Source organism: Haemaphysalis longicornis, unplaced genomic scaffold (assembly GCF_048455015.1).
Source record: "Haemaphysalis longicornis isolate Haplotype H1 unplaced genomic scaffold, Haemaphysalis longicornis Haplotype H1 scaffold_5, whole genome shotgun sequence".
Classification (NCBI taxonomy): Eukaryota; Metazoa; Arthropoda; class Arachnida; order Ixodida; family Ixodidae; genus Haemaphysalis; species Haemaphysalis longicornis.
The window spans coordinates 150417621-150439504 of record NW_027526385.1 but is presented as its reverse complement, the minus strand read 5'-3'; the positions used below and the strand labels follow the sequence as shown (position 1 = coordinate 150439504).

At 45.4% G+C, this 21884-nt stretch overlaps 1 protein-coding gene across 1 annotated transcript in view; it reads right to left on the bottom strand.

Moving 5' to 3' along the window:
- The window catches only part of LOC144139447 (uncharacterized), a 55892-nt gene extending 35000 nt beyond the window's left edge, over positions 1 to 20892 (bottom strand). The window contains exons 1-7 of the mRNA XM_077671785.1: positions 20739 to 20892; positions 15733 to 16036; positions 10982 to 11086; positions 9354 to 9515; positions 4289 to 4363; positions 2141 to 2218; positions 388 to 483 (exon numbers count right to left, since the gene is read on the bottom strand). Of these exons, the coding sequence (XP_077527911.1) occupies positions 388 to 483; positions 2141 to 2218; positions 4289 to 4363; positions 9354 to 9515; positions 10982 to 11086; positions 15733 to 15981 (765 nt within the window). The 5' untranslated portion in view covers positions 15982 to 16036; positions 20739 to 20892. The remainder of the gene's footprint in view (positions 1 to 387; positions 484 to 2140; positions 2219 to 4288; positions 4364 to 9353; positions 9516 to 10981; positions 11087 to 15732; positions 16037 to 20738) is intronic.
- Between the last annotated feature and the right edge of the window lie 992 nt (positions 20893 to 21884).

Here is a 21884-nt window from a genome sequence, read left to right as displayed (position 1 = left end):
CTGCAGGCTTTATCCCATTCAACCTATTTTCTTCCCGTATAACTTGTCTTTCTACTCACTTCCACATTGTTCAGCACAGCGCATTTATTTCCTCCCTTTGGTGGGGGCTAAATTTGTCTTAATTTAGCCCACCAGAGGTCTCTCCAAAGACCACATTTTCGGTTCAATGTGCTTTTCTTCCATAGTTGATTTTGTTTCTTGCCCTATATCCTTCTTATTTTCTCACTTGTCGAATTTCTGTCATGCTTTTCTCTGTGGCCACCAGCTTGTAAACCTATTAAGGCCACCCATGCGAATATGGATGTGCGGTTGTTGATGCAATACAAATCACGACATGCCTATTTTCAAAAATGACTGGCACATGTCATTCAAGATGGTTGCACGTACCTTGTTTTCTTCCCTAAGACGGTCAATTTCTTCAACCAGTATGCCATTATGATAAAGGCTGCCCATTTCATGACGATGCATATCCATGCGTCTCGTCTGCACGCGGAAAATACCAGCATTTAGGCATTTACTTCATTAAAACTAGAGGAAGCCCTTCAATCTGCAGCCTTGTCAAAAACAAATGAGTGTTGGAAAACCATGGAAAAATCTGAAGATTTATGCAATGTTAGGATTTAAAAACAGCCAGGAAGCCCTTTTGTCCAATCTGTCTTTCAGCCATCTATTCTGTAGAATGCAATTAAGCAGAAGAAGGTACGTTTTTAGTCTCATGGTTTAGCACTTCTGTACAATATTACTTGCGAATCTTGAATTTTCGAGAATTGCAATGACTAAATTAAGTGATTAGTTGGACGGAGCTCTAGGCGAAAGTGTACATGCAACCTGTTACCCTCATTCACAAATTTTGTTAACTGTAGAGGAAAGTTCGGCAAGTTTGTGCTAAGATAATTTTCGCGAACTCCCAGCGCGAAAAAAACATAAATAAAGAGAAGAATGCTGACAGGACAGGCATGAGGTGATGTCGAGCGCCTGTCCTATCCGCATTCTCCTCCTTTGTTTTCTTTTTTATCTAAAAAATGCACAAATGTTTTAAAGAAAGCCACAGAAATGTAGTTTACCATTATCAGCCAGCATGGTACTGCATTACAAAACTATTAAGCAATTTATGTAAGACAGAACTTTGCTCTCTCAACATGCTTTTGTTCATGGAACCGTACCTATACTGCCATAATTAGCCATAATCCCCTTAGAGAAGATCGAAGAAATTAAAATCACACGCAGAGTCAGGCGAACTTTGAGGTAAACCGCTGCATCCTCACGTTTTCTAAGGCGCGGCAGTGTTGCACCACACCATCTGCAGAACCCAGGTCCTCTCATGCTCTCAGCCAAATAAAAACCTGTCTATACGTCCAGAAGTTGGTTCAACAGGTAGCCACCACACTTGTGGCCACAAGACTTCACAGATTTATATTTCTTCAATGAACGGTACAACTCTCATTATTGTTTGAATTATTTTACGTTCACATGGATTCGCGAGAATGCCCGTCTTTGCGCTTGCGGTGACTCACCGTTTAGGTTTTTGTTTGCTTTTTCTTTATCTGCGGATGCGCAGTGACAAGAACGAGCAACACACGAGAATGCGCCAACAAAGATTTATGTATAACATGCGCCACCCATAGCGCGTTACTACTTAGTGAAAAATTAGCCATACCTCTAAATTATTGTCATCTCCAAAATTAAAAATTTTATCAACTGACTGAGATCGGGAGGTTGGTGCATATAAAGAAATTCGAAATGGATGGCTCGAACATACCGACAGTAGACTTTTCGGCCACGTTTCAAGGCTCGGCCCATCATTGCATTTGTATTTGGCACTGCCATTAGGCCACTGTAGTACAGGAAGCCGACGCAAAGTAAGTCGGCGTAATTTAAGCATTTTGGTGCATGGTAACGCTCAGAAATACCTGTGGCGCTAGTGAGCTGAAGTGGTTTAGCAGTTCAATCTGGTAATATAGCTGAATTGCATGGGAATTGCGTCAAGACCAACTTGACACAACAGACAAAAACATTCTTAAAAAGAAAGTTTTCAAATCCATACATTTTCACAACGAATACGTCGTTGTACTAAACAACCAAAACTAACATGAAAAGAAAATGTATGAAGAAACGAGTATGTTTAATGCTGAAAACTCACCACAAAGCCACATCCCAGCGACTTAAATGAGCAATTGACTGGCATGTGACCGCACTGTGGGTAATGCTGGTCCTCCAGCTGAAACAGAGATGAAGATTTAGTATTGCACTCAGTGAACACAAAATAAATGCGTTTGTCTGGCTAACTGAAGTGATTTCCTAAACCCATTGCACTAGAAACACGAGCTTCAAATTACGCCAGCAGCTTAAAACCCTTGTGGGCGCCCTCGTACCTCATGGCAATGTGGTTGTACCTTTTCTTTGTAATTGTGATTTTGGGTATCACTGGGTACTTGTCTTAGAACAATGCTTGACAGTAATGTTTAGAGCCGATGCTTCGAATTTCCTGCAGGCCAAAAAAGTACGCTGATGTAAGTTTTACAATCGAAAACTGAAATCCTAGTTGGAAGTTATGCTTCCCAGATGTAAAAGTTGCTCTTGAACGTTCATGTTGCACACGTCTATACCCGGTTACTTACAATGGTGGTTACATTAGGTTGCTCTGACGTTGAAACAGCTCTACGCACTTTCACTGGGATGGCGGTGAAGACAAGCGGCTTTTGGGCTACCTTCGCTTCTCAACCGGGGTGTAGTTTATCAGCCTTAGCCCCCTGCGACGAACGCCTCGTGCGTCATAACTCGCAGCTACGTGTGTAGAAGCTGACAGGCGACCAGCCAACGTTTAAAATGCGCTCAGCATGCTTCGCGGTGCGTCGCGCTTTCTCAAATTCCTCCGGCAGTCCTGCTGTTTTTCTCTCGCGCCATGCGCTTCCAACCTCCCGTCCCGATTTTCTTTAGCACAGAGTTTGTGTACAAAATTTTAAATTTTATTACGTTCCACGAAGCATTAGGACCATAGGTTTTTGCCTTAGATGGTTATATATGGTGCTCCCACGATTTCAATCTGCATCCTGCCCTGCCGATTTTTTTGTTCTGCCATCACTTAGTTAACTCTTACCTTACTCTGTTAGATTGTTAACGCCTGCTTTGCGGACTTTAACAATGCACAACTGTGTAGATTTCATCTGGTTTACAATTACTGAACAACCGATTTTACAGGCGCCCCAAAATAAGAAACATGTCCGTTTCGCAGCGGTATGACAAACATGAAACCCCAGTGGTATTTCGTTCACCTTCCCCTTGGAGACAGAACAGTCCTGGCTTGAGGGACAGTGTAGGTTTTACTACATTTCGCAGTAACAACTTCTGATCTAACCCCAGAGAATTATAAACGGGACACAAAAGAGAGAACCGCCAGCTAGAACAATTTGTTAAAGCAAAGCATCGTTTCTTGTAAAGCAAGAGTGAACAAAGCTCTGAAAAGTGGAATTCTTAGGTTAAAACAATGCGTAATAATCATGCAATTGAGTCTTCAGTGTCAGGTAAAATAGTAGTGTAGATTTTCCTTCATAATAAAATGTATAAGAAGTGTTGAGACTAAAATTTGTGCTTGTTTTATACTAAATCCCCATCGCTGCCGACTTAGCTTTCCCGTGCTAGGATGTTATTGGCTCCGTGTCCCTAAAGGTTTATGTGCGCGTCATAGCACAAAGGTGGAGAACTGGCGTTCTTTCATGTATCCTTTGTAAAGATGAATGATTCTTATCGATTAAAAAATAGCTCATTAAAGTCGTTTGATGAAAAAACTAGATACTGTTCAAGTTCACAGGTCAGTTTTAGCCGCTACAAAGAGTTGGCTGGGGCCGCAGAGGCTTATTTATTTTAGCAGGATCGGAGGGAGGCGCACGAGGGGGGATACAGGTAAAAGGTTATACGATCCGCTCTTAAAGCACCTTCTTGTGCATCAGATAGTGTATTGCGGGTGTAAGCTTCTCAGCTTTTCAAGAAGAAGACAGATCTTGACAGAGGTCGTGCATGCTCAAAGTGTGATACATGCGGTGCCCGATTCTTACTCGTGGCAAAAGATAGATTTTGCTTGCGTTTTAGCGCTGGGTTACTTATTTTCAGTTCAGGGCAAACTCCGGCACCCGAGGTGATTTTTCAAGCTTTCAGGTACGCAGACAAAGGGTGTTTTCGCACCTTTCTCTTTGATGTAAAGCAAGTCGAACGTTGTGTTTCTCGTTCCTATATTCCGTAGCTTCGGATACGCAATCCATTGAAAAAGCAGGTTCAACAGAAATAGGCTTACCTCAGCAATAGTTTTGAACTTTTGATGGCAATGCTCGCACGATGCTGGCCGTTCGCGGCAGTCTGCCTCGTGTTTCTGCGAGCCATTAAATTTGCTGAAGTTACCAAAGCTGGCTTAGAAAACATTCCACTTACTCATAAAATGTGCAGACGCAGAAAAGGATGCACTGACATACATTTACAATGCATAAATCCCGCACTTTTTTAATGCTAAATTATATTTTGCCCATTTCTTTTGCAGCTGTCTTTACATATTATCTTACACAGTCAAACAAGCAATTGGTAGACAAAACTTTGCTGAATACTTAGTCTTAATACTTCCTGCTCAACTCGGGACATCTAATATTTCAGCTCTGACGTTTCGAGGGTATATCGGGCCAAAGGCACAGCAGGCTTAAATTGTAATGCCGGAATTTCAAAGCGCGGGTAAAGTGCAGGTCTACTGTTCATACTGCTGAACCATAAGCATGTCTAAGCTTTGTCACCACTCCGGCGCCACTGTATCAAATAATTTTATACCATCATACGAACTTTCTACTAACGAGCAAGGATGTCCTTTTTGAGTTTTCTAAATGCAAAAGACCGACATCATTATTAAATCAGAACAAACATTTGTCGATCATATGACCAGAAACGTGGTCCTGCTAAATAGTGTATAGGCTTTCCTGTTGTTACTGGGGAAAGAGGCGTCTAATAAGAGTGAAACTGTTGTATATCGAGCCTTTTTGTGCGTCTGCAGATCGTCGTGCTTTATCCGGGGGTCGGAGCACGTTACCAGACCTGGCGGTAGCCTTGCAGAAATGTTTTCCAGCCCACCCACAGATGACCGATTGGTCTCATGGAGGCGGAACTTGGCCTTCCCAAAGCGGGACGGAACGGGTGCCTGCTTCGGGCGCTTACGTTTAGCTCGTGATTCTTTTGCGCCAACCATAGAATTTTCGCGACGATGGCGCTGCCGTTCTTAACAGGGCGCCCGCTGGCGTTCGAGCGACAGAAGAAAACAAACCCTCTAATTCACCAGATTTCACACTGGATGAAACTGGGCTTATGTTTTGGAAAGTATTTGCAAGGGACGAAAATGTAAAAGACGTAAAGGTAGGCAGCAGCGGAAGTGCGGACCTAAGCTTTGTCAATAGCGAGTTTTAGCTGATCGTTTTTCACGGTCCGCTCCTGTCCGATAGGAACTGGGAGCGCCATTGCGCATGCTTGGCGTGCTTGGCCACAAACTTCATCTTTTACTATGAAGAGGTTGCGTCTCCTTGCTTTGACAGAGCGTGTCGGCCGAATTCCAAGACCTAAAACTACTCTGAGAAAGAGGGAGAAAGAGAGAGAGACAGAGGTCTTTATTAGATGAAGGCAGAGAGGTGTACCGGCATGTTCCCGCCTACATGCTAGTCTGCGGGGATCCGGAGAAGGGAGCAAAGGCCCTAGAAGAAGTAGAAGTAGGGCAGAAGAAAGGGGAAAAAAGACGAGGTTAAAAGAAAAAGTAAGCACGAAGCTTTGCCTGGTGAAGTAAAAGTCCACATGATCTGACAGATAAAGTTCTGAATTATCTCTGTGACGCCGATTCAGTGTAAATGGTCAAATAAAGCCACCAACACTTTTCTCTGGGATGATGGAGAGGGCCAGGGTACAAGGAGACCTTTGAAAAATACAGACGCGTTGTTGAGGCGTTTTTCTTGCATGTACGCCGGATACTCTATAAGGACGTGCTCTACTTTTTCGGGCAATCCACAATTATTGCAATTCGGATTTGCAGTTAGACCGAGGCGATGGCTATACGTCCCAACTACGCGTCACGGTAGTTCTTCCGGCGTCTCCATTTCCTAGACCGGCAAAGCCTTGTCCTACCGCCTGGAACGAACAACCTCATCCACGTCTGCCGAGCTCCCTGTACTTAAACAAGCCCTGCGCTACATTCTTCGCCACCCACGAGAAGGGGCCATATTCACGGATTCGAAGGCGGTGTTGGAAACGCTACGGTGTGCCAGCTGCTTCAGCGTTCACGAGCATGTATCCCGCGACGTCACGTACCTGCACCATCTCGCCTACGTCGCCGGTCGCCGAGTGACCCTACAATGGATGCCTCCACATTGCGGCATTCTCGGCAACGAGAAGCGGATGAGGCAGCTCGCAGAGGCTTACAGCTGCTAAATGTAAGAAAGATTTTTTTCACAAAACACGAGTATGCAGCGCTAGCGAAGGAGCTTGCCTTAGAGGAGCGAAACCGCCTCTGGTCTTGTCCTGAAACTCGGCACCCTTTCCTGCACCATATAGACCCTTGACTCAAAATGAGGCTACTAGAGCGGATTCCACGTAAGCTTGAAGCACTTTACCACCGGTTGCGTCTCAACGCAGCCCTCACGAACTTCTCTGAGTATTCTTTCCTTCGTCATTTGAATCTCCTGCTCCTGCCTATACCGGAACCTTTCCTTGTTTGCAGTGGTATATTGCGGGTTAGCCTGATGTAGACACTTCATCCTGCGTCCAAAATGTTGCTGCACGCATCGTAAATATATTTCCATCAAAAAGTGCCATAATGCTACGAGAAAGCATTATCATGTCATCTAAAAAGGCACTACAACACTGCGCAACTGGTGTCCAGCAGCAATGCTTTTGGGCCGTGTACCAAGGCACCGTGGAATGAAAAAGGGTCTTTCTTGTATTCTGCTTCAGCAATTCACTGGTGTTACTACCAAGATTACAAGTGCGTCCAAAGTGAAATAGGCAGAGCAAAGGCAGGTGGGGTTTCAAGCAAGACTGTCATCACTTTAGTGCACACGTATTTGTCTCTATTCTTTTTGTGCAAATAGTGTGTGCAGACAGGGCGCGCTTATATGCGATGCCCAAAGCCTGAGTCAGAGTGACTTTAACACTGCACATCAGTAGAATTGATTGAATGTCGAGTTTAACGCGCCAAAGCGGCGCCTAAACTATAAGGTGCGCGTAGTGTAGGTTTCCGCATTATTTTTGACTGCATGGTCATTTTTATCGTGAGATAAGTCGAGACACATGCGTTTTCGGTTTCCGCCTCAATCAGAAAAGCCACCACCACGGCTGGAATCGCACCCGCGTTCTCTGGCTCAGCAGTGCAACACCTCAGCTACTCAGCCACATCACTACAATACACAGTACCTGCTAGCATAAGGATGACACGGCCAACTTTGGTTAAAACAGGACCATTTTTACGTAATGTCCGGGCACACAATATTATTTGCCACACGGCAACCGAGCGCAGTCTTTTACGCGCTACACAGACTATAAGGACACGTAGGCGAAGAAATGTGAAGCAATTCAGGTGTAGATGAATTCCGTCCTTCGTAAATTTCCGCAGTATTTCACTCCCCCGTTGTCAATATTACCTGCTGGTCCCCGTCCCAACTCTGCAAGCAACCCACTGCTGAACGTGTGCCTACTTTCGCTATAAAGCTTCTGTCTGGATGAAAGCTTTTCAGTTAATTTTTCACCACTGCAACCTTCGAAACGGTAGACACTTCGCCGTCGGCGAATGAACAAATCACACGACGAAGACAAAACGCCCCTGGCCTTTTAAGCCCTGAAGACCAGCAACTTTGTAGGCATTGAAGCAGCCCAACATGAGTATATCCCGTCTCCCTGAGCAAGCCGTTGTGCTATATTGAACGAACTGGTGCACAAACACGGTCACTTTTGCTGTTCACGGTCACGGCATAAAAATTCAAGCACATTTTTCTAGTACCCCGGGACACAGTGTTGAAAATCGCCTTACCTGATCTTCGCACCTCTTTTTGATAACTATTTATCTCTCGCTGGTTTTGCGTCATTAACATTCAGCAATCGTCACCGTGGTAAATGAACTTTTTGGCGAAACATGTGTCAGCACTCCAAGAGTAAGGGTAAGAGTAACGCTGTACGTGATCGCCACTACTCAAATTTTGTGCCCTCACAGGAACCAAAACACAAATTGGTTAGCATGTCTTCACATTTGCATAAGCTGCCTGCACATATGGGCATATATCTGCAGAATCTTTAAATCAACAAACGAAAAGCTTATTCTCTGTCCCAAAGGAGCAAAAATGAAAGCTGCCGACATTTATGGCTCGAATTTTATTACAAGGTCCAGCAGATGACTTGAACTGAGCGTTTGAACTGAAGAAAGAACATGCATATTCTTGTATGGGTGTTTATGGGCAATGTATTTGCTTCAAACGCTTTGTGATTGAAGTTTTAAGTTCAGCACTCAAGCGCATATGTTACTAGCTCCCACCCCACAGTCATTTCCATTTTTTTCTGAACAGCATTGTAGGTAAAGCTGAACGTTTGCAGGAAGATTAAGAGCGGTGCCTAATCCGACATCCCATCGGTGACTGCCTTGACCAACTTTTTCGTCAGTCAAACCAGAATGACTGTCCTTCTAGCGAAATCCGCGTTTTTCCAGAACATGGGCTGTTAGGGCCTTCCTTTGGCATAAACTCGAAGTACACGTATCAGCTCAAAGGAAAACGTTGCATTCTAAAGCACTACAAATAGGCTACTTGTTGCTGCACGAACCGGAATGATGCTAAAAATAGCATTCCTTTATCTTTACTTGCACTTGCACATGAAGAAAGCGGAACACCATATCAAACATAATTTAAGGTGTTTACATTCTGAAGCTGGTTTACGTTGGTTACATTATTTAGGCTGGATAAATCATTAAAGCACTTTACATTGTGATTTAGGGTCATGGTTGTCAGGATTGATACTGGTTTCTGGGTATCCCAAGCAACGTCGCTGGAGCTAACTTATTGTTCATTCAGTCTAACCACCTTGCCAAACAAAACACTTCGAGGTACACTGTTTTAGGTGATCCTGTTTTCCTTTATCTGAAAAAAAACATACTTGCAAAAAATTTTTCCTGGTTCATTTTTATGGGTTACTTCGGGCGTGTCATACTACTACTGCTGACATGCAGCCCTTTAAGCAACCAATAACACGCCACTCAGCTAGGCCTGCGGGGAATCATTTTGAGGTCCTAAAGCCTTAAACAGGCAATTCAACTCTTTCCCACTGACAAAAAATCACCCTGCTGATTCAGTCCACCTCACCTCTTTCTCCCAGGCTTCCACATCCTTGTGACAGAAAATACATTCCAGCACCCTTTTTTCGCACAAGTCTCTCATGTGATCAGCCAGTTCCTTGCGGTCATGCAGGTATCCGCAAAGCGAGCACGCCACTTTGCCTCTCAGACCGCACTCCTTGTAATGCAGCTGCACAGGCAAAAGCAAAATAGGCGCAATGGGAAATCGGGACACCAGCAGAATTTTTTCACCTTAATTGCTGCATCAGGGTAGCTATGAAAACAAAAGCACTTGCACTAATTTACCTGGTTTTAGCATAAGCCCTAACACGCTGTTATTTCTGTAGCTCTGAAGGAAAACATAATTTATAAAAACTTGTCCACGTCATAAAATTTTCAGACTCATAAATCTTGCAAACGTCCGCAATTTCAATTCAGTAATTCCAGAATGACGAATTTACAAAACTCTCACAAACAATCAAAAGTTTATTATTTTGTACATACAGGCATGGCCGCTCGGTTGCGTGCTCTTTACCTAGGAACCGTGATGTAGGCAAAAAGTCATTTGTTTCATTTTACATTTAAATTGGGAATGAACGAATGATGATTTTTGGATTTGAAGCAAATTCAAAGCGAATAATGGTTTTGCTTCCATTGATTTCAGTAACATTTAGTAGCTACGAGCTTATAGCTTGGAGCAGTCATTAACGCTGAAATCAAAACTCGCATGGACATTTTTTTTTCTGCAAGACATTCTGCAAATCATGAACTTCATCTTCAATTGCTAAGCTCTTCCAATGGGTAGACCTTGGGCATTTTTACTAGCTTGAGAATCGCTCAACATTTGATACACCAAGATTAGTCCTTGCAGATTTACTCTCCAGTAGATTTAAGTGCAGAGGTCTGCTGCCCAACACCATCCCCGTCGTCATCAAGAGCCACCACTACTTGTTAAAAAAGCAACGGGGTGACCACGCACAGGTGTACAACGCATAACCTTTGAACAAGAAACTAAGCGAGGAGTTACCTCTTTCCTTCAATGCATCAGCTGTGGCACAGCTTTTTGTAAATTGCTACTGCTGTTTAAAAAATAGCTCAACCAGTCGCACAATTTATTCGAAACTAAGACATTCACACCGCCTCTCAGCAAAGTCCTATTTTTTTACACCGAAAGAAACAGACGGCCAATATCTCAAAGTAGTTGTGGGTTGAGGGCACGACCATATTCCCTCATTGTTTACAACAAGAAAGACGTTTAAGATTATCCTGTTGTTAATGTCGATACAAACGTTTTACCAATCAAACTTTCATCCAACGTACTATTTCGTAATCCTTTTTCTAGGGCGATAGTAAAAATGTGATATTTGTGAATGGTTAGAAATAATGCTATGCTGATAAATATGCAGTGAACTAGAGGAACGAAGAAGATCTAACACTCACCAAGCAATTACAGCGGCCTTTTAGGCTATGGTTCCTATAGCAGTGATCTATATTTTACTTCTAAACTTTGTGAACTATTTTGAGGCGCTTGTTGTACTTTTCGGGTAGGTATTCAGAAGTAGGTATTATGTAGTTTAAGTTTGTGTATGCAATTTATCCTTTTAAAATCACACACGAAGAATATTACTGCAGAAAAACCACCAAACGACAACTTACCAGAACGTCTTTGAAGGCACCTTTATATGAGCATACTGTGTCTACGTTAGGACAAGCAGCTGCCAGTTGTTCTAACGTGCCCCACTCCTCCGTGTTGGTTGTCATCTGCAAAATCAAAACGAACCAGGACAGTTGTCTTAACTGCCTACACAAGCCTTATAGCTTTGCTAGTAAATAATGTAAAATAGAAGCAACAACCATGCCAAGTTATGACTGTAGCTCCGCAACATATGCCCCTTAAAAGCAGTGAGCTTTGATCTATTTGGAGGCTCCTTTTTAGGTTATTCTCATGCAGTAGTAGAAACGTTGGTAAGTGTCGCGAGGCTTTTGCGTTCAAAAACCGGATGGAAACTTGAGTGCCCGGGAAATATTTTCTGCGTTTCTCCTCTCAAGCTAATATACAACTTTGAGGTCAAAGCTTTAGCACCATTGTTATATACCAGAAAACCATAGGTTTGGCAGAGTGCGTAAACTGTAGCTGGATATGCCTCCAGATGAAATTTCGTGCAAATAGCACTGAAATGCGATCACCGTAGTAGCGAAGACCTATGTGTGTAAGCGCTAGAAAGCAAGACTTCGGTTAAGTTACCTGTTATTACTTTTTGGCTACAGTAGTTCAAGTGAGAAATGCTGCTTGTGGCTTGGTAAATTGTCACTGCTCTCGAGCTCACAATTTTCCTCAAAGGACAACGGATCAGGGGACTCGTCATGGTCAGTGTTCAATCTGTCTAGATGTAGGACAAACAACAAGGCCAAGTTAACCTCTTTGTTTGTAATTGTAATACCCTTGGCGTTCAAAGGTTTGAAACCTTCAGTAAAGAAACCTAATTGTTTCGTTTCTTTATTGTAGGGTTTATCGCGCCGACGTGACGCCGGCGATGAGATGCGCCGTAGTGGAGGGCGGCGGGTTAGTGTTGATCACTTGGGGTTCTTTAACATGCGCCGAAATCTTGCACACACGCGCGTTTTTCCTTTCCGCCTCCACCAGAAAAGCGGCTGCCGTGACAGGAAATCGACCCTGCGCCCTCGTGCTAGCAGCACAACGCCTTAGCCAATTATCCACCATGGTGGGTAGTAAAAAAAAAGCTAACCAAATACAAAATATTCTGGTATACGTTTTGCCTTTTTGCGTTTGCTCCTAAATACCACCGGTATACTAAAGACGAAAGCACCCCCATAAACAACAGAACCTGAAGAAGTACTTCCACACTTTAGCGGCTGCCCCATAAGCGATAATTGGATGCTGCAATAGCTTAGATGAACACTTGACTGTTCAGAAAAAAAACTAAACCCAGTTGTGATATCTGCTAAAAGAGCGAAGCTGACTGAGAGGCAAAGCGCGCCTTAACGCCTGTCGCCGCGGTATGTACTCCCCCAATGCTGACCCACGGGGGTTTTGGTAGTTTGCGAGTGCATAAATGCAAGGTGGTGGTGTCGCACGTGCCCGCCGCACGTTCGGAATTCAGGCACTGGACGACCATCGCATCGTGTCTGGAGCACGTCTAGGCCCGCGGTAAAGGTCCCAAGGGGGCGGGCCGGCACTGGAACCGTAGGGCCAAATGAGTACGGTTACAATACGGCAGACTTTGTTTTACAACTGCAGTGGTGTTTGGTGAATTGGCGCACTAGTTGACCCTTTCCGCCGAGGCGATGGTCAACATTTGTCGGTCCACCGGTGTATCTTCGCCAGCGGTGCGGGCATCATTTCTGGACGTGACGGGCATCAAATATAATTCGGCGCCAAATTAATAACTACTGAAAGTAGCCATCAGGAAAGTCACCGCACATCTAGCGACATTTGCACCCGCGAACATAGGAGAAAGAGCGACAGCCAAGCTGCAACAGGCAAGAGTAGTTGCGAAAAGAGCCACAGAACTTAGACACAAAACATAGCTTGTGTGAAATAGATTTCAGACTGTCAATTTAAATTCAAGTGTCTAATTCAAGTCCCGCCTTTAGGCAGAAGGTGTTAGCTAGCCTTGTTGACTCGGTGTCTCCGCTGGCCACCATTGAAACCGTCCGACAAGTTCCTACACTGAGTTTTTAGGGGCGAAGCTCCTCTCTCTAGGGCACTGTCCCGTCCCTCATTGCTGTTGTACACGGCACCACGATGATGATTGTTGCAGGATCCCCCTAGGGATTGGCCAACTAAAGATTGGTTGAAGAGGTCAAAACGTTCAACGCGTTCGTTGCTACCCAACAAGGAGGAGAGGAAGAAGAAGAGGTGGTCGTTTGTCGCTTGCGAGCTGAAGACACGTACCGGGGCTGCGCGACACAAGACGCTCTGCAGAAGGTGACGGCCAAGGTGGCTAAAATGTCACACACCCAATTCGCCAACTTACCCATGGAGACTCTCATCGTCCCAAACAAGCCCTACATAATCACCACAAACATCGACGTCGTCGACGGGCTTGATGGGAAATCTCAAGCTTTGCAAACGAGGAGTGGTGGTCTGGACGCAGCGGCGCCCGGTTGCGATCCCACGACTCTCTGGCCGCTACGGGAGGTACATGGCGCAATTCCCACTGCGCTACAAACCAAGACGCGAGCATGGCTACGAACGCGCCGTATGTCCTTCACTCATTTAGAAGGTGCGCGCCGTCAAGAAGACCTATAACAATGTTTCACGGTTTCGCCGATAAGCATTTTAGCTTCACCTCTGTCATCATCATTCACTTCGTGGAGATGGCGGGATTTTTTCTCCGCATTGGGGGCGTGCATATGCAGTAGTGCACCTTGAGGAGTCACACGTTTCCCATCAAGAAACCACTTGAAACGCAAATTACACATTCTTTTTTATTTTTCCTTGGCGTGACAGGGGCTATACATGCGCAGCTAAACTTTCTCAGTTGTTATCGTATACTATTGATACTGACTATCCTTGGTTTACTGAACACTGCAACAGCGTATACTGTTCTTCTGTTTGTAATCCACGCAGTGCAGCGATGCACATCCCTGCTTTCGTTTCCTTAACAAATTACTCAGCCCGCACTACTAACAAGCTTGAATCTTTGCGTACATAAAAGGAAGACGCGTGAGAAGTTCAAAATTCACAAATTTATTCATCAGGCTTCAAGATACGCTGATTGATTGATTGTACGGTTTAACGCGCCGACGCAACGCAGGCGATGAGGCGCGCCGTAGTGGAGGGCTCCGGATTAATTTTGACCACCTGGGGATCTTCAATGTGCGCCGAAATCTCGAACACACGGGCGTTTTTGCTTTTCGCCTCCATCAGAGAAGCGGCCGCGGCAGCCGGGAATTGAACCCGCGACCTCGTGCTCATTCAAAATACGCTAGCCTTCAATACTTTGATATTGTTATGGAAAGTAACACCCTTGTTTGGCTATGCTTTGAGACTATTTTGCAAATTTTCATGCCTGGAGTGACGATAAACCTGATGGCTCAAGCACCCAGCCAACATGGCTATGGATAAATCTCCAAGCTGACAAGAACATATGGAAAAGTATGTAAATGTGTTCGTAACCGACAGGGTTTCGCGCAATTCAGCGGTTTCTGATCTCTCAATGTACAGAAAGAAACATAATAAACCGCTGTAGCCACTATGCTTCTGGCGTAGCTATGTGTTCTGGGATTTGGGTCATTATAATTACCACTTAAACGTTAGCGTGTTCCCGTGTCACGACGGCGTTTCTTATGAGTGTTTTGCATTATGTCCCCAAATTTCATTACACCAAACGAGTGTTCAGTGATATACTGCTTTGTTTTTAATACCCACATTTGCTGTTACATTTCTGCCTTATTTTGCATAATACATTGCAAACTTTGCAGCCCATGTCATGCTTGTGAACTATCAACGCGTAGTTGATGCGGGATATTTTACTGGCGCGTTGAGGAAGGTGCTATGTCTTGCATTTACAGTGCTAGGTATTGCATTTGCAGTAATTCAAATGTGGCACCTAACATCTTTGTCTGTTACAGCAGTTGTGAGGTCTAGATGCTTCAAGTACACAAGGAGGCCGCTAGGGGGCTCCTGAGTTTGATCGCTCCTCCCATTGGCTCGCCGATTTTTTGCCTTTATCATTGGACTAGATGGTTCCTCCCTTTTCACTCTGGCTCCAGCAGAACCGGCAAATTCCCCGACAGATGTGGACGCTGCATTTTAGCTATTTAGCTCGTCTCGACATTACTTGTGATGAAATATCCTGGGACCAAGTTGGAACTTTCTGCTAGGCCTACTACGGCTTATCAACCTGAAGTGAGCGCACGTCGCGCGCCTTCGCTATCTCCCAGGCCCTAGAAGAACATGTGGACTCCACACCATTGGTCACAGTTCAGGACATAGCACAGCACTATTGGCTCGACAAACAAGATTAACCTCAACCTCACTCCAAGCTGTCCAGATAAGTAGAAAGGACTCTTAGCCGCATCCAAACAAATACCTTCGTTCATCCCATTCGGCTACACTACATGTTTCCCACTCAATTTTCCGCCCAATTCACTATTTGCTCCAAGGCTGGCACACCAGTCCACATTTTATTAGCCTGTGCGCAGAAACCCAACCTCCCACCCTTTCCTTCCTAACTTCCCCTTCCCTGAGTGGTGGGAGAACCTGATCACCAGCCACAACTTCAATGTCCAGCAACTTCTGGCATCTAGGACATAGGTAGCCTGGTCATCACTTGGATTCCCGGACAAGGGAGCCACTCCTACTTTATAGCTCACTGACGTTTCGTACAACTACTACTAATTCAATGAATAAAGCAGACGAAAGCATTCCAGCCACTCACGTAGTTCAGTTGACCTTGCCATCCACAAAGGGAGCATGTAAACTTGTTGGAACTGTCTGTGTGCACCCGAGCACAGCGCAGGCAGAACGTGTGGCCTTTGCCGTCTTTAAGGCCCATGGGTGAAGCAGCATTGCACGTGCAGCACAGGAGCTCCTGCTTCACCTTCTCTTCGAACGGAATAAGAACACCGTCTGACAAGCCCTTGAAGTCCTTCAGCTGGTATTTCATGTCAGCAGCCATCTTGAACATCACCTCGTAGCACTGATGTATTCCTCGCCTTTGCTGCTGCAGAGCCGTGGAAGTCCTAAAGAAAGGGAACGCAGATGTTGTTGCAGGTTTGTCAAGGACATGTTCATACAAAAAAGAGATATTCCAAGGTATCCTCTGCTCTCCGTTTTGGAAGTCCTATGAAGCGCAACACAGTGCAGGAGAGCTCTGGTTTCTCACGAAGGTAACCGGAGCCAAATCTACACCTTCCTGCTGTCTATGTGATACACACGCTGCGCGTGCACTTGCAGCGTGGCACCGGGAGCAGGACTGGATGCCGCATGATGAGGCCGTTTATTTGTTCGCTTCAGTGCACATAGAATCGAAATTCGATAGCCTTCTGCCACCCCTGCCACTGAACTGCCCCACGTTTCTCCCCCGCCAACTTCTCAGGTCATTTTATTCTTATTGAGGCAGATATATTTTTAAAGGAAGAAATGAAGTGGAGCGAAAGTGCTCGCCGGGTGGGATCTGAACCCACAACCTCCAGAATACGCGTCTGGTGCGATCACCACTACGGCGCCGGCGGAGCTTTTCTCCCCTCCACTGTCTTGGGTATTTATCTCAAGGTAATTATTTCCTGTGCTTGGCGGTGGTAGCCAGCGCCCCTCCGACCACCCGGGGTGAAGGAGACCTTTCTTTTGAGCCCCGGGCCATGACTCCAGCGTGTAGAGCATGTTCGAGCGGTCGACCAGCATTGAACCCTCTTAAGCTACCTATGGCCCCGAGACTGCCAGAGCAAAAATCCTCTCTATGCATGTAGCGAATCATCATGAGAAATGAGGGGCTCGTTGAATGAATGCAGAAATATAGGTAGGAAGTTTCACAAAGCCATGAAAAGCAAATGGGTAATTTTTTTCCTCCATTTTCTTGTTTTGTTTAAAAAAATAAAAAAAGTATATCTGTTTCAAGAAGTATACATGAGCTACCAGATTTACGTTTTTGCTTTGCACTGCTTTCTTGTCGGCCTACCGTTATTTTTGTCTTAATTCAAAGAGTCCCTCATTTCCCATTATAATTCGGTATGTGCATAGCGAATATATATTATTTCAGCTCAAGCTAAGAGGATCATTCTCGACAAATTGGCGCAGCTTGCACTTGTGGTGGAAGACTAAAGAAACAGCAGAGATGGCGGCCCCTCTCCCGTCGTTTGAGACCCGGGTTTTTCACCTCATAGCCTCTCGTTGTGTACCAAACCTTTCACCATGATTACGACAAACGCCACTTCGTCAGGCTTAAGAGGTGAAAAATCGCTCTCCTATCTGAAAAACAAAACCTGTTTTCGATTTAAACTTCTGGTGAAGGTACGAATGGGCAAATTGAATTCAGGCGAAATGAACTGCTTCGAACATGTCATCGCACCGAGGGATCATCGACGAAGCCGTTTTCTTTTCGTAGCACGAAGGCATGGCCCCGCCATTTTTTGTCAGCTATACGTACGGAAGCAACGTGAATACCACAACGTAAAAAATTTGCACTGGCTTAGCTCGGCTAAACCAGGCTATACGAAGTGCGAGCTAAAGTTGAGCTGGTTATTCTTAGCCTTCCTGGTTGTCTAGGATTATCTTGATTATAATACTTACTGCAGCTTCAATTACACACACACACGGCATGCGCATTATGTGTCACATGTATATTTGTCAAGCGGCTCCTACGCAGCGTCACCAATCGCCCCAGACTTAAGCTGGCTCCACAGGCGCACGCCGGTGTTGCGGCGACGGACGAGCCATCGGTTCCACACCCGGCCACCCGTCGCATGATCATTAAGTGGACCGGGCCGCCACGTGCGGAACCGAGGTCGGCGAGGACGCTGGGTGCGTGGGGTGTGTGAGAGACGCCGGGCATCGATCAACGTTCTGTGCGCCGTGTGACGTCACTGGTCCTCGCGCCTGCGCAGCACGGCTCTCCAGGAGCCACGCTGAACTGCTCAACCACGGCCAGTGTAGCTCACGCTACAAAAGTGGAATCTCACGTACGTCCGTAAGGCCCCTGTCGGCCCTTTGCTGTGTAAGGATGCGCGCTGGTCACCCGTGACAGTTCTACGTATGTGGAACTTCTACGTACGTTAAATTAAAATGGTCTAAAGTTTTCGAGTGATCTTCGTGCTGGCTTCGTTTCCGCCCAAGCGGCGTACGATGGTCAGCATAACTGCGCTGGCTGTGCGCCGGTAGCAGCGAAGTTGGCCCGGTGGAGCTAGTGGAGCGGCGGTTGGCGGGTGGGAATCGAAGAGGAGGAAGGGGCAGAATCAGGCCGGCATGAAAAAAGCTTTCCTTCCTTCTTTACTGCTTTCCTTTTTCCGCGTTGTGGTGTTCTACCAGGATGTATAAACTTGGCGCCCCGACGCAATAACATGATTTGATCGATAAGAAGCTCGCGTGCGTGCATTGTCTCCGTTTTGTCCTGTCTGTTGCGCTGCGCCTTAAATACAAACTTGTTCATTTCTTGCTGAACATAAGGTCACCTATTTCTACCTCCCTCTCCCTCTTAGCGAAAGCAAGTCTTTCCGACCAGCAACGACATTAGCGAAGAACACTTTGATGCACTCAGAGTGCCGCCTTTTTGCCCAAAATAACGAACACAAAGCAGCCGCAACCTTGCATGCCCACATAGAAGCGCACCATCTTAGGGGGCGTCTCTCTTTCTTGCGTCATGGAGATTCAAAACCGTTGATGCTTGTCTTACACTCTTCGCTGACATTTAGTGCTACGAAGGAACACATCGTAAACGAAGGACCTGCGTTCCAAAATGCTCCCTCGGTTTCAAAGTAACGCTATCACATTGTACATCCTGAGACCTAAACGTATATTGTCAGCGGTGAAAGGCATAGAAAACGTAGTTGCTGCGCCTGGAAGACCTAGCGACAGCGTCAAAGCTGACGTTGAGAACTAACAACAGCAGGTGCTGGGTTATAAACTGAACGTTTTCTCTTCCCCAACATTCTGATAGTAAACATACCCGAGCGGGGAGGATGCCCCTGTGTAAATAGTACGGATAGCGACCTGTGGTATTTGCAAATTCCAAACTCCAAAACGGCGACTTGACTTGTGCGCAGGTGCTGTGTCCAGATGATTGCCGTGAGCGTCACACGTCCGCATGGATCGAAGTGCATGGGATTACACAGCACCTCTAATAAAATTCCATATGCAGCTCTTCTAACGCAGCACTTATTCTTCCCCTCCTGTTGTTTCTCTGTACCGGGTCGGGGGTGCCGCCGAAGGCGTATCCCGCGGCGGGAACCCGCTATGAGATAGCGCCTGATGAGCGTGCGCCATCATGTGTTAGCCGATGAGTTGATCACTAAGTTATGCGGCGAGCGCGTCCACCATTACCATATTTTGAAACAAAGCACCGCACGAGAGGAGGTCGGTCTGCTGCACTGCCGTGGACCACGCTCACTTGATTATCCTGGCAGTCGCACCGCCCTCCCCTTTCTTAGCGGTAGCAGATGCGAAACGTTTCGCACGAGACAGATTCTCCGCTCCGGCACCAGTCAGCATTTTCTTTCTAATACAAACCCTCTGCCTATACAATCACAAGACACTATAGTCTCAGCAAGGTTTTTGTGAAGAATGAGCGAGGCAACCGGGACACCTGCGTTCCAAGCTTTCATTAAAGAGTATCGTAATCGTCCCCCAGTTTTTTTACCTCTAACCATGCTCCTACCCTGAAAGCCCATCTTTTGATAGATAACCGGAATTATTAAGTGCTTAAAACTCCACGGCGAGCTTAATATTGCTAGACTCCCTACGCATATAAAGAAAATAAAAATCACTCGTTTACAAAGTTTGGGTGAACTAAGTACGCAAACTAAATGAACCTCGGCAAAATGATGCGGTCGCTTTAGCAGCTAACTACAGTAGAAAAATTGTTTTCAGGGCCATCTACTAAAATTCAATAGCTACAGAGCCTCCCCGAGAAAGTTGGTTTTTTTGTAAACCTTGCTATGCCCAATTCTGTCTATGGACACCGGTAAGAGTTACCACATATAATGTTTGAATGCACAGTTTAGGTGGCGAAGGCTACAGGTTCTTTTCTTATTGTCTCGCATGCGCGGTAATATGTCATTATGGTCTTAGCCGATATATGCAAGGTTTCCCGATGCGTAAAATGCAATGTGCACGTTTCTGCTACATATTTTATATGTGCTAAACCAGTTTAATTGAAAAGTCGGGCAGGGGCGGATACTATTGCTAGTAGTTGCAAAGTGGCTTTACCGTTGAATATGCTGCATTATTAACGTTGTACGCGCTCCTTTTCAGGCACTTTGATAGCTTTTCAAACTCTTCAGACGTGAATTTTTTCGCATTTACCCGTATCATGTATAGTTAGTAGAAGCAAATAATGTACCGGTCTGTGTTAATTTATTGCTGCGCAGAAATGTTATGCAGTGGCGTCACCATTTTACCTGTGGCTGTACAGCATCGAAAACCGTGACCTATTTATACCACAATAGTGTAGCACAGATATTGTGAAAACTTATAAAAATTACAGCAAGGCAATATGAGCTCAGCACCTCTTTCGTTTATTACTGCATCGGCGATTTATGTTACTGAAGGTATAAATATAACACATTGATGTGCCGCGCAGAGTGACAAGCTCAAGTTTGAACACATTTTGCGTTTTTTTATCTGGTTGTTGGCAACCTGCAACCGCCCCAAAAAAAACGAAACAACAAAACAATGGGCGGACCTTCCCTATCAGCACTCCTAAAAAATAACGTGAAATAAAATGCAATTTACCTTCAAAATGGAGCAAAGGAAATGATGGCAACCGAAAACTCCGCCGGCCGTATTAGTGGTGTTTAGGTGTTTGAAATGTATGCACTCGTGCACAAGAGGCCCTTACTATGCGAAGCGGTCACGCGCACAGGGTCTAAAGTCACACTGTTTTTCTGCGAACAGTAGATACACCTGTGGGTCGTACCGCGTAATCTCTTATCAAACGCACCCGCGTGATGCACGCCCGTGATAACTCCAGAGTAACGCATACGCCCCATTCTTACACCTTTCGGCATAAGATGGTTGAACAAATGTTTCGTCCTGTCGAAACAAAATGTTGAGTGCTGTAATATTTTTTGCGAGTTTTCACATAGGGTTATAGCACAGTACAAGTTTTCTTATAAATGGTATATTGCTGTGTATCGTGCGACTTGCACGCGACCGACACCTGGTGGCATTCGGCATGTTTTTTTCGTCTCACTCCTGTATTTTAGCGAGAAACCACAGCCACCTGCCCTCTGCCGGCGAAGTCTTGCGGATTTTTAATTTGTAACTCGCTTCCGCAAAGCTTTTACCTTAGTAGTGATAGAGCTACACGGGCATGCGTCAACCTCATGTTAAGCTCACGTAGCTTTTTGAGGTGACATTGGCAAACGGCACTCGTAATTCTACGTACGAGTTTGACGTTGCTCCGGGTGCCAAAAGGCCCAGCTGTAAGTTGACCTAACGTTATTCTAAGACCGCCCATTAGTCGCAGAATATGGTTTTGTCTTGTAACCCCGTCCAGCAGTACCCTGTGTAATACGGATTCTTTTCAAGTAAGGGTGCAGTAAAGATTATATCCTAACACCTCAAGTCATTACTTCAGGCAAAAGCCGGCTAATAATCAAAGTTGCTGCTATTAAGAGATGCGCAGCAAAAGGAGAACAGATACTTTGACTGTTTTATTATACAGCGCTTTGTAAGGTCGATGCATACCGGGGCACGCACCAATCAAACAAACGCCTTTAGCGTAGGACTAGTTTGGACGGTTCCCCAAAATCTTTACTTTTTCAGCGAATGTGTTGTCCATTTCCTGAAGGCCAATAAAGTGGTAGCAACTCCCACGCCATAGCACATACCAGTTGTGGGGTATTCGACGATGCTTTCTAAGCAGAAATGTACGTT